The sequence below is a fragment of the Halichoeres trimaculatus genome, unplaced genomic scaffold (genome assembly GCF_033239565.1).
Source record: "Halichoeres trimaculatus isolate MK-OKI-2021-1 unplaced genomic scaffold, fHalTri1.1 fHalTri1_scaffold_17, whole genome shotgun sequence".
In the NCBI taxonomy this organism is placed as follows: Eukaryota; Metazoa; Chordata; class Actinopteri; order Labriformes; family Labridae; genus Halichoeres; species Halichoeres trimaculatus.
This window is the reverse complement of record NW_027437195.1, coordinates 14,153,958-14,167,548: the sequence shown is the minus strand read 5'-3', so window position 1 is coordinate 14,167,548 and position 13,591 is coordinate 14,153,958. Positions and strand designations below refer to the sequence as shown.

General features: G+C 40.3%; 2 protein-coding genes across 2 annotated transcripts; one reads left to right on the top strand and one right to left on the bottom strand.

Moving 5' to 3' along the window:
• Positions 1–382: 382 nt before the first annotated feature.
• hspa4l (heat shock protein 4 like) lies at positions 383–8,414 on the bottom strand. The gene is made up of 20 exons (XM_074691403.1): positions 8,284–8,414; positions 8,015–8,180; positions 6,968–7,025; positions 6,676–6,816; positions 6,356–6,478; positions 6,164–6,263; positions 5,157–5,290; positions 4,831–5,075; positions 4,672–4,748; positions 4,438–4,589; positions 4,244–4,350; positions 4,001–4,134; positions 3,597–3,793; positions 3,175–3,249; positions 2,839–2,982; positions 2,381–2,506; positions 2,152–2,259; positions 1,954–2,073; positions 1,116–1,277; positions 383–1,030 (listed from the first exon to the last, which is right to left on the bottom strand). Exons 2-20 carry the CDS (start codon positions 8,119–8,121, stop codon positions 842–844), a joined length of 2,499 nt encoding a protein of 832 aa, XP_074547504.1. The 5' UTR covers positions 8,122–8,180; positions 8,284–8,414; the 3' UTR covers positions 383–841.
• A 1,186-nt stretch (positions 8,415–9,600) lies between these two features.
• chmp3 (charged multivesicular body protein 3) lies at positions 9,601–12,957 on the top strand. Its single transcript, XM_074691404.1, has 6 exons — positions 9,601–9,756; positions 10,291–10,351; positions 11,131–11,310; positions 11,472–11,593; positions 11,736–11,850; positions 11,993–12,957. The coding sequence occupies exons 1-6, from the start codon at positions 9,712–9,714 to the stop codon at positions 12,130–12,132; spliced, it is 663 nt and encodes a 220-aa protein (XP_074547505.1). The 5' UTR covers positions 9,601–9,711; the 3' UTR covers positions 12,133–12,957.
• The last annotated feature ends 634 nt before the right edge of the window (positions 12,958–13,591 follow it).

The following is a 13,591-nucleotide window of genomic DNA, read 5'->3' as shown; positions in this document are numbered from 1 at the left end:
TTGCGTCACAATTTGTCTCCAAACCTCTAATGTCCTTGAGCTCTCCTTGACTCATCTTTGAACACAAGGCTTCTGCAGGTTTTGTTTAATTTATTAGCAGCAGAGAATAAAATAATTTAAAAAATATCAAAATTAAGAAATGTTGTCCCACAGACCATCAAAGTAATGTTGCCATCTTTTAATCCAATGACTAAAATATGTAAAATAATAAGAAAAAAATAAACAAAGGAAATAGGCAACCAATCACTTAGTGGAGAGATTTGGTGTATTAAGCATTGCCATTGTACTAGGAATATTCTCTTTATGTACATGTGTATTGTTTATTATGGCTGCTTTTCTTTACTAAAATAGTATTTACAGTCTCTAGACATACACATAGACATATTCTTGAACTCTTTTAATACAAATATATATAATTTGTATTTTTGCATACAAACTAACAGTTCTGTTGTAGCGATTGTTTGGGCAGCACTATCTATCTTGCTTTAGATCGACAGGGTTTCCTGGATGCTTAAAGGACACATGGAATGCAATCACAAAGGGTTCCTTCCTGTTTGGTGCGGAGGAGACAGGCTACATCAATAAGAGTTTAATCTACTGCATCATTCTTTCATTTATTAAAGATGTCAAACCTTTGAGAGTTAAGCACACCTTTTTCACACATGAGGATGAAAGGTTGAAAACAGAAACCTCATGAGGTAAAGTCCGACTAGGAGGAGAAGGCGGCACAGAAAACAAATCCACAAAGTGACAGGAGGTGAAAGGGAATGATGGTCCCAGGTATTCAGGTTTCTATCATCTAGGTGGTCAGTTATGGTAAACACAGTGATGGCTGCTGCTCTCAGTCCACTTCCATCTCTTTTGCTCCAGGTTTTGTCTGCTGGCTTCCCTTTGCCTCTCCCTTCCCTTCTGCTCCTGGTTTTGCTGTTGGGCCGTTATGAGCTCCACTGCTTTGGTCATTCACTTCAGGGGCTTCCTCCACTGTCGGCTTTGGCCGGTTGATCACTGGATTACACACATCTTCCAGCTCCTGGGGAGTCAGAAGTACAGAATGAGTAAGAGAAAAAAACTAAGGAGATCTTTTTGATACTGGAGGGGGTAAATGATTCACTTACCTGTATTTTGGAAATGATGTCTGCTACTTTAACCACGGGATCTTGGGTTAGACCCAGTTTGCTCTGTGCGTTCATCTTGCTGCTCATCCAGCTCATGTTTTCATTCACACACTTTTCCACTGCACTCATTTCATCTGCAGTAAGATGCTGGTACCGCTCATCCTTGGAAAAAATGTGAAGAGAAAATTGTTGAAAAACAGAATTAACATTTTACAAAGTTAGTTCAAGCAACAAATAGGCTAGTATATTAAAAATCAGACAGATAACAGGGTTTTTTGTTGACAGGAAACCATTCTTGACAGTGGAAATTGGGCAATAAAGCCCCTTTACTTTAAAGACATATTTGTAAGGCTCCCCCTAGACTGTATAATAAACGATTGCTGTCTCTGAGATGTCACCAGTGTGCTTCTGAAACAGGGTTTTGAAGCAAATCATTGATGGGAGCCATATTAGAAATGGGGCGCACTCTGAGCCTCCACACTTTCAGCTATAGGGTGCCTGCCTTTCCATCTGATGAGCTTTGCCTCTGATTGGGTGAACCTACAATCTTAATATCTTCTGTGTAGTGCGTGACATCAGTGAAATTAGCTTTTAAGGTTGAAGTATATTTTGTACCAGGCTGTAAACATGTTTATTTCTGCAGTAAAAATCTGTTTTTTTTGGCTTGGTGTGTATGTGGTTTACAGTACTTCCAGAGCCAGCCTCAAGCAGACACTCAGTGAACTGCAGATTTTAACACTTCCACGTTGCATCATATTTTTAGACCAGAAGTTACCACTTGGGCTCCCCACAAATGCTAAAAATAAAAGAATTGCATCCATTGATGACAAGGCTTCACCTTCTGTTTAAAGCAATCCACAAACTTCATGTAGAGTTGTAGTTTCTTTCCCATCTCATCAAAAGCACCCCCTCTATCCTCGTGCTCTCTGTGCCGGTCCTGAATGGGCTGACCAAATGTCTGGGGAAACAGAATTTAGGTTATTATTTACTCACTTTTAAGGCTGAGGGTCAGACCTCAGTACAAACTGGAGCAAACCTTCAGTGCCTCAAGTTTTTCCTCATAGACTTGTTTGGGTTGGTCCTCCCCTTCCTCATACAGCCAGTTCTCTGTGTCCTCCAGCATCAGTGTCAGTCGGTTACTTTCCTGTTAGTTAAAAGCAACAGAAAAACTCATATTAAGACAATACAGTTGCAAGCCATTAACTTTGCACCTTTTTTTCTCGACTACAGTTGGCAGCAAAGGTGTGTAAGAGAGTTGTGCTCACTTCCTCTGTGATGTACTTTTCATACATCCCACAGAGTTTGTCCCGCAGGTCGTATACATACTCCTCCACAGCATTCTTAGCATCATTCAGCTCTTTTACCAGCTTGTCCTGTATAATCATCTGACGCTATGAAGAAAGAAACACACACAAAATGTCACAAAAGAGCCACATAATAACAGCACTACCTATAAAGAAGGCATGAAAAATAATTTCACATTGAATGAGCACCCCAAAAATTACTGACAACCTGATATCAAAAGACATAAACCAAAATCTTTAATAGTGCTGCAGCAGATTCTGCCAACTATTATGTGTTGAGCAATGACTGTCACCCCTGTCTCTGGACTAGAAAATGTCAATTTAAGATACAACCAGTACAAGTCCCAGTCTTGTTAAGTAATCAGCATTTCAATCAAGACCATGATTCAGCTTTTCTACAGACCATCAGGAGCACTCACCTCAAACTCCACAAAGCTGCTCAGGACATCGCTCTCCAGCTGCCGAACGTTATTGGCTACAATGGGAAGATCAATACTCTTCACCTTGACTTTGGGTTTGCTTCCCCCTGCTGTTGGGTCCTGCTTTTCCCCAGACATCCCCTCCTGGATTCAGAAACAAGGGTTGAGCCACTGCGGTGGTTTTGGTTCTGAGCCAAATTAAAAGGACTTTCCAGACACATTTACACCTATCTGTGTGACAATTTTTCCCTTACAACGAAAAGTAGAGAAGTTTATATCTGCATACTTCAAATATTTGTTACTAGTAGAAGACACAGTGGAACCAGCTTCTCTGACCTTGCTGCTGGAGGTGTTGTCTTCTCCCTGTGGGTCTCCCTGACTTTGGCCTTCCTGGTCCACCTGCATTTTAGTCTAAGATCACATACATTAAAAAATGTTATATCAAATGTTACTGTACAAAAGAAAAAATTCAACCAGACAACTCTACTCTGAATTAAAACCTACAGCAGTCTGCAAATTATTCAGTTCAGATAACTCAGTACATGGATTTTGAGTGGAGAAACTCTGTCACCAATAACTCATCAATGTGCAATATCAAGTCTCTGTAGCCACAATTTTTGAACCAACTTCTTTTGGACTCAGCGTTTCTAAAATGATAACATTAGAAAAGAAGGAGTTTCCTTTTAGAGCTACATAAAGTTACCTGTGTGTACATACTGACCCCCAAACACATCTGTGGCAAAAACAAATCCTCTCACCTGGTCTTCCGGCCTGCCTTCACTCTGCACCATTGGCTCGGAGTCAATCTGCATTTCCTCTCCCTCCCCTTTCTGCTTCTCTATCAGAGAGGCACTGGACACGCTGAAGATACCGTGGACATTAACGCGCACTTTGACCTTCACCTTAGAGCTGTCTCCATCCGGCTGGGGAACCACGTTTTGAACTGAGAAACATCCTGGAAACATAAAGTATGCTTTGTCATTGCATGATTTCTGTATAGACAGGTGGCACTCACAAACTCATCTTGGATAAGGTTTCAGTCAAAACCCCTTCTGCAGATCTATGCGGCTTGTAAAAGCCAGACATCTGCATTGTTTTGCATCCTAAATTCTGTGCACCAGTCTGCATGCTTGACTTTCAGAGGGCAGAGGAGCATAGTTACCTATCCTGTGGTCCGGATAGGGCAGATCTTGAGGGCTGCTGTAGAAGGCTTCAAGATCAAAAGGTTCCTTCTTGTGAAAGGTGATCACTTTGGAAAATGGAGCAGCATGATTCTTACTGAACACCTCACACTCTCTGTGACACAGATTCAGAGAGGCAAAAGTTTGGTTTACAATTAGAAGAGAATGGGTCACAGAGAAATTAATGACTTTAAAGGTTAGTTAGATAACTAAGATGTCCTCACCCCAATCCATCCTCCGTCGGGGATTTCCATCGAAGAGTGATGGGAAAGGGAACTACATCAGTGATGGAGAATTCACGCACTTTAAATGCTGGAGACAAAATTGCGCACTGGAACCCAAACCAAACAAATATAACCACAGTTAAATATTTGAATAACAAGAAATTATTGAAATAACACCAGGCGAGGATCTTCACCTGCAGCGCACAGCCTCTTGCAACAGCTTCATCTGCGTTAAGCGTGGTACTGATGTCTTTGCCAAAAAACTTGCAGATTCTTTCTTTGATGGCCGGGCTTCTTGTGGCTCCTCCAACTATCTCCACTGCATAGATGTCATCCCTGCTCAGCTCTGAACATAAAACACCCTTAAGTTAGTGAAGTGGTAGAAATAAGACACACTCAGGAAAAAAAGAAGAAGTTTGGGGTCATACTTGACTGTTCGAGGGCCGTTTTGAGTGGCATTTCCACTCTCATCAGATATTGAGCTGAAATTTCTTCAAACTGGCTCCTGTAGGTTACAAAAAATAAAGTTCCAGTTGAATAATTCTTTGTTTCCCTTTCAACCATGGATCATGAGGGAGAGTTTTTACCTGTTCATCCTGCTGGTAACATCAATGTCATTCATAAAGCACTCTATGTTCAGAGGCAGATCGGATGAGTTGGCGCTCATCAGCTTCTTCAGTTTCTCACACTCTTGGTGCAGCCGCAGCAGAGCCCGCGGGTTCTCTCTAACATTGAGCTTGTACTTGACCTTAAACTCCTCACAGAAGTAATCCACCATCACCTCATCAAAGTTGCGCCCACCGAGGTATGGATCAAAAGCAGTGGCCAGGACCTGACAGAGCAGATTAGACATCAATCTGAGGGTTTAGAAGTACAGATGTAGGGGTAGGTGGAGAAAGGTTAAGAAGCCAACCTTGAGTTTGCCTTTGTTGAAGGCGGTGATGGAGACCTGGAATGATGAATGTCCCATGTCCACAAACACCACATTCCTTGGCCTCTCTTCTGGAGTTGGGAGGTCTTGTTTGTAGATCCCATAGGCCAAAGCCACTGTCCAGAGGAAAGAGAGTTATCGTCAGTTTTGGCTGAACTCTAAAGTGCACAATGTCAAGTCAGCATTACAGTCACTCATCCACACATTCAGTTTACAGCTGAATGTTATTACTAGATCTCAAACCTGACTTGTTTGTACAAATACTTATAATACAGTTTAAATTGAAATGTTTTCATAGTTGTGTTGTGGTACCCAAAATAGTGAAATGCATCGCACATTGTGTAAAAAACATAGCAAACTAGAAAAGCACTCAGAGCGCAGACCTCCACCAAGCATATTGTGATTGTCACCAACACTTTTGTCCTACTTTAATGTTATACTCCCTTTCAGCAGACTGTCTGCTACAATTTGGTGTTAGTTGCAGATTTGTACGATAATTTGTTTCCTGACAGTGTTAAAAATTATGATGACCCAGTACATATTTCATATTCTGGATCTTAGTATCCAGAATGTTGCCAGGATCTGGATCGTACTTTTACATCTGTCATAAATTATGGTGACCATGTCTTGTGTTATTTTGCAAAGCAATCCGACCATTTATGGTGGAGTTATATACACATATGGTGAAAACAGCCCTATCTCACAATGATAAAAAATCCTTTAAAAAAATCCACTTCTCCCTTATACCATTTTGAACATTTCCTGAAAATTTCAACAAGATCTGTTCGTTACTTTTGGAGTTATGTTGTTCACAGACAAACTTTCTCAAAAACATAACCTCCTTGGCGGAGGCAATAAGAGGCACAGTGATGCAGTGATAAACAAATAATATGTGCCAAATAATGGGATGAGAAAAATAGATACGGGTTGAGCCATAACACCTAATGGTCAATATCACTATAAGATCTGTATTTTTTAATAATACTGACCTGCAGTTGCGTCATTGATAAGTCGTAAACAGTTAAGCCCTGCAATTTGTGTGGCATCAAACACAGACCGTCTTTCAGCATCTGTGAAAAAACTTGGGACCTTTAAAAACAAAAAAGGTCACAAATCAATATTTTCATTAAACCTCTCAGTGTATTTTTTAAACAATCCACTGTAATGTTTTCATCACTAACAGAGATGACACAGTCCACCACCGGCTTCTTCAGGGCACTCTCCGACGTCTCCTTCAGCTTGTTAAGCAGCATCCCCGTGATCTGTTCCACAGTGAAAACTTTGTCCTCATCCAAATAACGCACCTGAAATATGGTTCAGATTGGATACTTCAGGCTCAGATAAATAGGATGTTACGAGAGACAATGCATTTTCAGCTGAAAACAGAAAAGAGAGGGTTGCTGCTGAAAAGATAAAGGATTGCAATGACAGCAGAAAATGGTGAGGGTCAGAGAGAAAGGGCAGCACAGAGAAGAAGCTGGAAGTTTGTACAGTGCTTCACCTTAATTCCAGTGTTTCCATTGGCCAGTTTATGTAAGCTGTAAGGCAGTTTGGGTTTTTCCGCTTGGACAAATGGGTCATCAAATGCCCTGCCATGGAACTTTTTGAAGCCATGGACTGTATTTTTGAAGTTTGTTATGACCTAAAAGAAGAAGAAGATACTCCATTAGATCATGTGAGGCCATTTTCATCAATAGAATCATGATAGTACATCTAAAAATTGAAAAGTGTACTGTTCATTGTTTTGATTTATAATATAGCTTAAAAGAGATATACTACAATGGATATCTTACCTGACTTTTTGCTGCATTTCCAATCATGCGGTTTTTGGAGGCCAAAGACACACAAGCCCTTGTTGGAAGACAAATACATCAGCACATTAGGGAGGCTACAACAGAAATAATCCAGCCAGACAAGCAGAACTGTAATTGTCTGACTACTGCAGACAGAATCAAACGTCCAGGGCAGAGAGGCAGATTTCGATTAAGGAAATTTCACAAGGGAGTCTGAGGAAGAAGCACAAACTGGGGCAGTGAGAGAGAACATTTCACCTTCAATGGCCAAAAAATAACATCAGCTCCACAACTTCTTACACAGCAAATCATCATGTTTACTTAGATGGCAGCTCCTACTCACACAGGTTTATGGCTGTATTTCAATGTGATAAGTCTCTCCTTAGTTTCACCTTGCTTCAAAAATATACCGAGTCACTGAAAGGTGCAACGCTCTTCACCTTCCCAGCAGCACATTCCTGTTTTCAGGATGCTGCAGATGTTCTGCTGATATCACACATTTCCCTTTTTAACATGTGAATGTAGTGCTTCTTCTCTGTGCAAAACAATATTATGAGACAATGCTGGATTTAATACCCTGAAATGTAAATGGGCTGGCCTTGAAAAGAGTGGCAAAATTGCATTATAATAAAATAAAATAAAATAGCCATGTTAGGAGAAAACCTGCATATTTTCTTTGGAATAGACAATATACCAGAATACGTGCTGATGCTGCCATTAAGACTTTATAACATCTTGTCTTCTTAAAGTTGCTTATTTCGGCCAAGTTAAAGGCGCACTGCGCAGCTCTGTGGTGATTTTCTGGAGCATGTCTACTGGCTGTCCCCAAAATTCATAATTTCATATGTGACATTTTGACCTACGTTAACCTGCTGTATAAACCAGCAGTAACAGGCCTCATCACAACCAGCAGCAGCAGCAGCAGCCCTGCTGTGACTACACCATCACCGCTCACTGCCACTGAGCGTCCAGTCGCAAACATTGCGTAACAAACTCACAGCCAGACCACATCTCACAGTGATGATGCTTCTCAAAATTTATACTTACGGTGTGCATCTGTCACTGTACTCATTAGTGATGGTTTCAATGCCGCCGCTCCTGGCAACAGCGATGTAGCAGTTCTGGAAACCCACATCAATGCCTACCACTGACATGATGAGCGCTCTTTAAGTCACCTTTCCTGAAGTTGTCCTCAGCAACGACCGCACGACACCTATGAGCCAAAAACCATAGGTAGTCTTTTCCCAAATAAAATGTCAGGACGCTTGTCCTCTGCTACGAAAACAAACGAGATAGCAAGCTGACAGAGCACTCACTGAATTACTAGCTGTTATGTAAGTCAAGCTGTTTATAGCAAACTCATTCAGAGTAATCCCACGGAGCAATGGTGTCCAGAGCGGATTCTCCCACTCAAAGGTAGCCCTAGCATCACCCAGCGCCTCTGACCAAGAGATGCTTTAAAGCCCGCCCCCTAAGGTCTTTGATTGGCTGTCACACCCAGTGCCCTACGTGATTGGTACGATAACCAATCGATAACAGAAAAGTCTAGAAACCCTTATAAAGCGCAACGTTGGAAACGTCACCAGCAGTGGTACAAGAGATTCGCCCACCCTAAAGAAAACCTGTCAGGCTGAATATCCTTACCCCAGTCTCGAGCTAACTACAGATTAAGAAATCAGCATAAATATATCTGATCTAGAGCCTGTAAGGTTTAGGGAATAGACTGAAGGCACAAGCCGCCTTCAAGACTTAATACAGGGAAGAAGTCGTACAGGGGGGACACAGTGACGTCTCCTTGTACAGCCTGTACTTAAGTGAGTGGCCTGTGAATTACGGATGAAAATGAATTAGTGCCTAAGCACGGATAAACTGGAAATGAAATATTGACTCATGAGGTATACAGATTAAGTAAGAGGAAATGGTGAAAATAAAGGCAAATAAATACTGGCTGCCGGTTGGCATAAATTTCTTTTGGGTACTGCCTCTTGAGTCAGGTGATAAATAATCTAATTTAGCCATGATTCAAAGGTTGGTGGATATTTCTCTTTTCATCTATACAGCACCAGTCAAGTGCCAGGACAGATCCAAAGGCTGTCATAATTTTTTCCTGGTGGCTGGGATGAAGATCATATGGGGCAACTTCTCAATTTTTGGTATTGTTATATGAGGTTTTATGGATATTCTTAAAATATCTGTAACAAGTTTTTAGTGTTTATTTCCAGACCTGTTAAGTGTTGGAAGATAAGCCTATCTTAAAATGAAGTTTCCAAATAAGAACTGTCAAACTGGTAACTGTATTCATTTATTTATTCATTAACAGATGTATGGTATTCATAGAGACTTATAATATTGATTTCATTGATCTGATTTTATCTTCGTTCTCCTTGAATTTTAGAAGCCCTTTAACACCACTATCTATTGTTTCTGTTGTTCTGTAAAGACTCCAGGCTGCATATCTAAATCTATGAAAGGTACTATGACAATCAAGATGAGTTTGATTTTATAAGAAGTTTTAACGGGTCATAAATATATGTCACATCTAATATTGAGCTGGTACGATTTCAGTTTCCCATTTTTACTTGTTCTTGTTCCCTTAGTAAGGACCAGATAGACTGCACGCTCTCTCATGTTGGAACCCAGCCCACGGGCCCTGCGCGAGAACAGGAAGTGCTAGTTGAACGAGCTTAGCGAGGAGGTAAGTTGTAGCCAGAGAGGTTAGCTTAGCATTCAAGTCAGTAGGCAAAATGGGTCTTTTCGGCAGGACACCGGATAAACCACCAAAAGAACTGGTGAGTAATGTTTATCGAATTCAACGGATGTCTCTGTGACTCTTATTCGTAACGTGTAAAACAAAAACGACGACAGCTAACCTCGCTAATGCTAGTGCAGCCCTTCTTAGCGTCAGTTCGTCCAATCTGTTGCTACTTCTTGCTAACTGAAAGGCTGACGTAAGTTAAGTTAAAATAAGTTAACAGTGTCAGTATTAATATTCAGTGCTAGCATACAGTACTTGGAAATGTATAAGTAGTTTAAAGTATTTGTATTGATCGCTTCTTTACTGGGCAGACAGTCTTGTTTTGGTTAGTAGCATGTTAGCATACGCTGTTAGCTAACACTGATCAGCTGTCAGGCGCTTCAGTGTAAACAATCCCTGATTGTATTGGCGTTAGCTGACAGCAGGACCCGTATTAGATCAGCGTTTAAAGTAAGATTAATACGCAATTCATTTCTTTGATGTAACGTCAGTCTTTAAGTTATCTTTAATAGTTGTACAGTCGGACTGACACTTTTTTTTATTTTAATCTGAATCTCCTTTATTTCAGATCAGTGAGTGGTCCAAAAAAATCAAGAAAGAAATGAGAATGATTGACAGACAAATTCGAGGTAAGATGCAACAATTTTTTGATCTTTTTTTATTTCATCATTACTTTTTTATTTATTTTATTTTATTTAGTTCGGTTTTAATGTGAATTAGGGTTGGAACAACAATCCAATAAAACTGTTAAATAAAGGCATTGACAATGTATTGCATAGTCGATGCTTTGCATCACAGGATTGTTGCATCCCTCACTAAGTTGCCGAGCAGTTGACATTGCATTTCACATGAGCATAGCATGGTGGAAGTGAAGTGGAGCAGGTATTTAAAAGGGACTGTGAGAACTATTTGGAAAAGCTAGCGTTTTTCCAGAATGAATACTTCATTTCTGGTGAGCACTGGCACCAATTGCCGTGGAGATATGACCCTTACCGAGGTGTGTGTTTGTTCTAAAGTAAATGAATAGAGAGCAGAGCACTACCTATTCCTCAGGTGTTGTTTTATCTCAGAAGTGCTACAATGACGTGCCAAATTGTTGATGCACAGTTTACTTCAACACACTTTCTAGCTTTACCTGATGTAAAATGCCCACACACTGAAGACATTTTAGGCCTAACTGCTTTCTATTCCTCTGCTGTATTTCACTTTTCAATTTTAAGTACCTGCTATACTTCACTTCCACCATGCTGCACTAATGTTAACAAACAGCTCCACAACTCAGTGAGCAGCGGGATAATTGCGCAATGCAGCCTATGAATAATGGAAATGCACTGTCAATATTTTTATTACTTGATTTTATTAATCAGTCGTTGCAGCCATCTTGTGAAAGCATATCCTTTTGTTTCAGACATTCAAAGAGAACAAGAAAAAGTGAAAAGATCCATCAAGGATGCAGCCAAAAAGGGCCAGAAGGATGTGTGTGTGGTTCTGGCTAAGGAGATGATTCAGTCTAAGCGAGCCATCACAAAACTTCACGCTTCCAAAGCCCAAATGAACTCTGTTGTGCTCAGCATGAACAATCAAGCGGGTAAGATTTAAAGTAGCTACAAGGTCAGAAGCCAGAAGAGAAAAATTATTATACTGTTTCCTGTTAATAACATTGCTTTAACATTTTCATTATTTTTTATTCGAGAGCTTAAATTTTTATTTAACACCTCCAGTAAGGTCAGTGTGTTTGTATCTCTTCAGCTGTTGCGCGTGTAGCTGGTTCCCTGCAAAAGAGCACAGAGGTGATGAAAGCCATGCAGAACCTCATCAAAATCCCAGAGATCCAGGCCACCATGAGAGATCTATCTAAGGAGATGATGAAGGTAAATACAGTCCAACCTAATAGGTTTACTTAGGAGAAGATTAATGCTAGAAATGGGACTCTGTGGCTGAATCAGGTTACTATCTAATACTGTTGGTTACCATCTAATACAAGAGCTTCATGTTAACATATTGCTATTTCAGGCTGGAATTATTGAGGAAATGCTGGAGGACACATTTGAGAGCATGGAAGATGGAGAGGACATGGAGGAAGCAGCAGAGGAGGAGGTTGACAAGATCCTCTTTGAGATCACAGCAGGTTAAGATCTGTTATTTTGTTACAGAAAATTTAAATGTTGAGTTCTCCATCCCCTTTTTTTTGCTATCCCCCTGGCATTCGGTGTTTTACCACAAACGACTTCTTCCAAAGCTTTGTCTAATTGTTCTCTTTGCTTTGGCAGGTGCCCTTGGCAAGGCACCGAGCAAAGTCACAGATGCCCTACCTGACATGGAGCCGGCTGGAGCCACTGCAGCTTCAGACGAGGAGTCGGAGGAGGACATTGAAGAGATGCAGACGAGATTGGCAGCTCTCAGGAGCTAAGTTAAACTGCTACTGTTAAAGTCAGTTTATCACTCCAAGGAAAAAGAGACAATTGTTGGTGCAGGTTTTACAGTACTGAGCATCCTGTCTGCTTCGTGTTATAAGTACTATCTCATAATCATTTGGGTTAACATCGTGCAATGACATTAAATATCTTTAAAAACTTGTTTTTTTATAAATAGAACATGTGGTTTGCTCAGCCTTTTTGTTATCTGGGGTAACCCTAGGTAAGTCTTTATTATCCAAAGTCAAACAGAAAGTTGAAGAAAGTGTATATAATGTAAGTATGAAAAGCCTGCTGTGCCTACAGTGCTTCATCATATAGTGGACTGGTGGTGGAGCTACTTGGGTATAAATGATCCAAAAACATGATAATATAAGTGTTGCAGGAAGCTACCCTTCACTTAAAACTGATCTTCATTCGATGATTCACATTTGCTCTAAATTTCATCAGAAACTTTTGATTAAAAAGCTGTTTAGTTCACAGGTAACCAGCCCACATTATCTACAACACTAGAACTGAAGGGTGGATATAATTTAATGTACTGTCAAAATGTGTGTTCTAAATGTGGTCTGACGCTCACCAGAAAAATGCACAAATCCTACCCCAACCTGTTTTCTTTTGCATTAACATTTAGCTTGTTAAATGTCAAACTGTGTGTCACACTTAAGTTGCTTCTCAGCAAAGGGATGCAGAGGAAATAAAACAAGTTTGTTAGTGCAGGACCTATGTAATGTGGAAGCATTGTGTGTATACTTTTTCTATGTGAGTGGGGACAAAAACAGAAAATAAACTTTTAAGAACAAAGGTTGCCAATAAGAAAAGTGTGTCACACTGGTTTTCACTCTTAGTATTAAAATAATTTAGCAAAGATAATCCATTTGAGACTTTTCCTGAGGTTTAACTAAACCACATGGTTAACATAATTCTGTTGTTTCAAACATGTCCCTAACAGATGAAACAGCTGTTCAACAGTAAGGAGTTAAATAACTGGGTGGACTGCCTTTCACTTTTTGCAGTTCAGGAACTTGAAATAACTAATGCTAGAGGCATGCCTTAGAAACTATATCACATTAGACATTTTGGGATTTTTTTTTTAGAATAGAATAGAAATTACTTTATTTATCCCTGAGGGGAAATTCAGAAGTCACAGCAGCAATCAAGAAAACAAAAGTACAAAATTGTATAGAAAGTTAATTTAGGGCGATGGGCACATAAGACATCATCTGGTTTGCTCTTTTATTCCCAAGTAGGGAAAATTGTATGAGTTTTTTAAGCCCCTCCCTGGCTTCAAAATGAACAAAAGGATTAGATTTCTGGCCACTGCCCTCTCTTTCTAGCTTTTCAACCTTGCCTTTGTTCTCTGGCCTCAGTATGTAGGCCATGGAGAGTCAAAGCAGAGCAAAGGTTGTTCTGGAGTAAGGGGGCAGGTCCTCTCATGTTTGGAGATCAGTTTTG

Coding starts and splice junctions, on each gene's coding strand:
- hspa4l (XM_074691403.1), bottom strand. CDS start 8,121: ATGTCAGTGGTAGGCATTGATGTGGGTTTCCAGAACTGCTACATCGCT. Junction 6,264..6,355: donor TGGTGGACTGTGTCATCTCT/GTTAGTGATGAA, acceptor TTGTTTTTAAAG/GTCCCAAGTTTTTTCACAGA. Junction 2,507..2,838: donor GCAGCTTTGTGGAGTTTGAG/GTGAGTGCTCCT, acceptor CTTTCTTCATAG/CGTCAGATGATTATACAGGA.
- chmp3 (XM_074691404.1), top strand. CDS start 9,712: ATGGGTCTTTTCGGCAGGACACCGGATAAACCACCAAAAGAACTG. Junction 11,311..11,471: donor CAGCATGAACAATCAAGCGG/GTAAGATTTAAA, acceptor GTATCTCTTCAG/CTGTTGCGCGTGTAGCTGGT. Junction 11,594..11,735: donor TATCTAAGGAGATGATGAAG/GTAAATACAGTC, acceptor TTGCTATTTCAG/GCTGGAATTATTGAGGAAAT.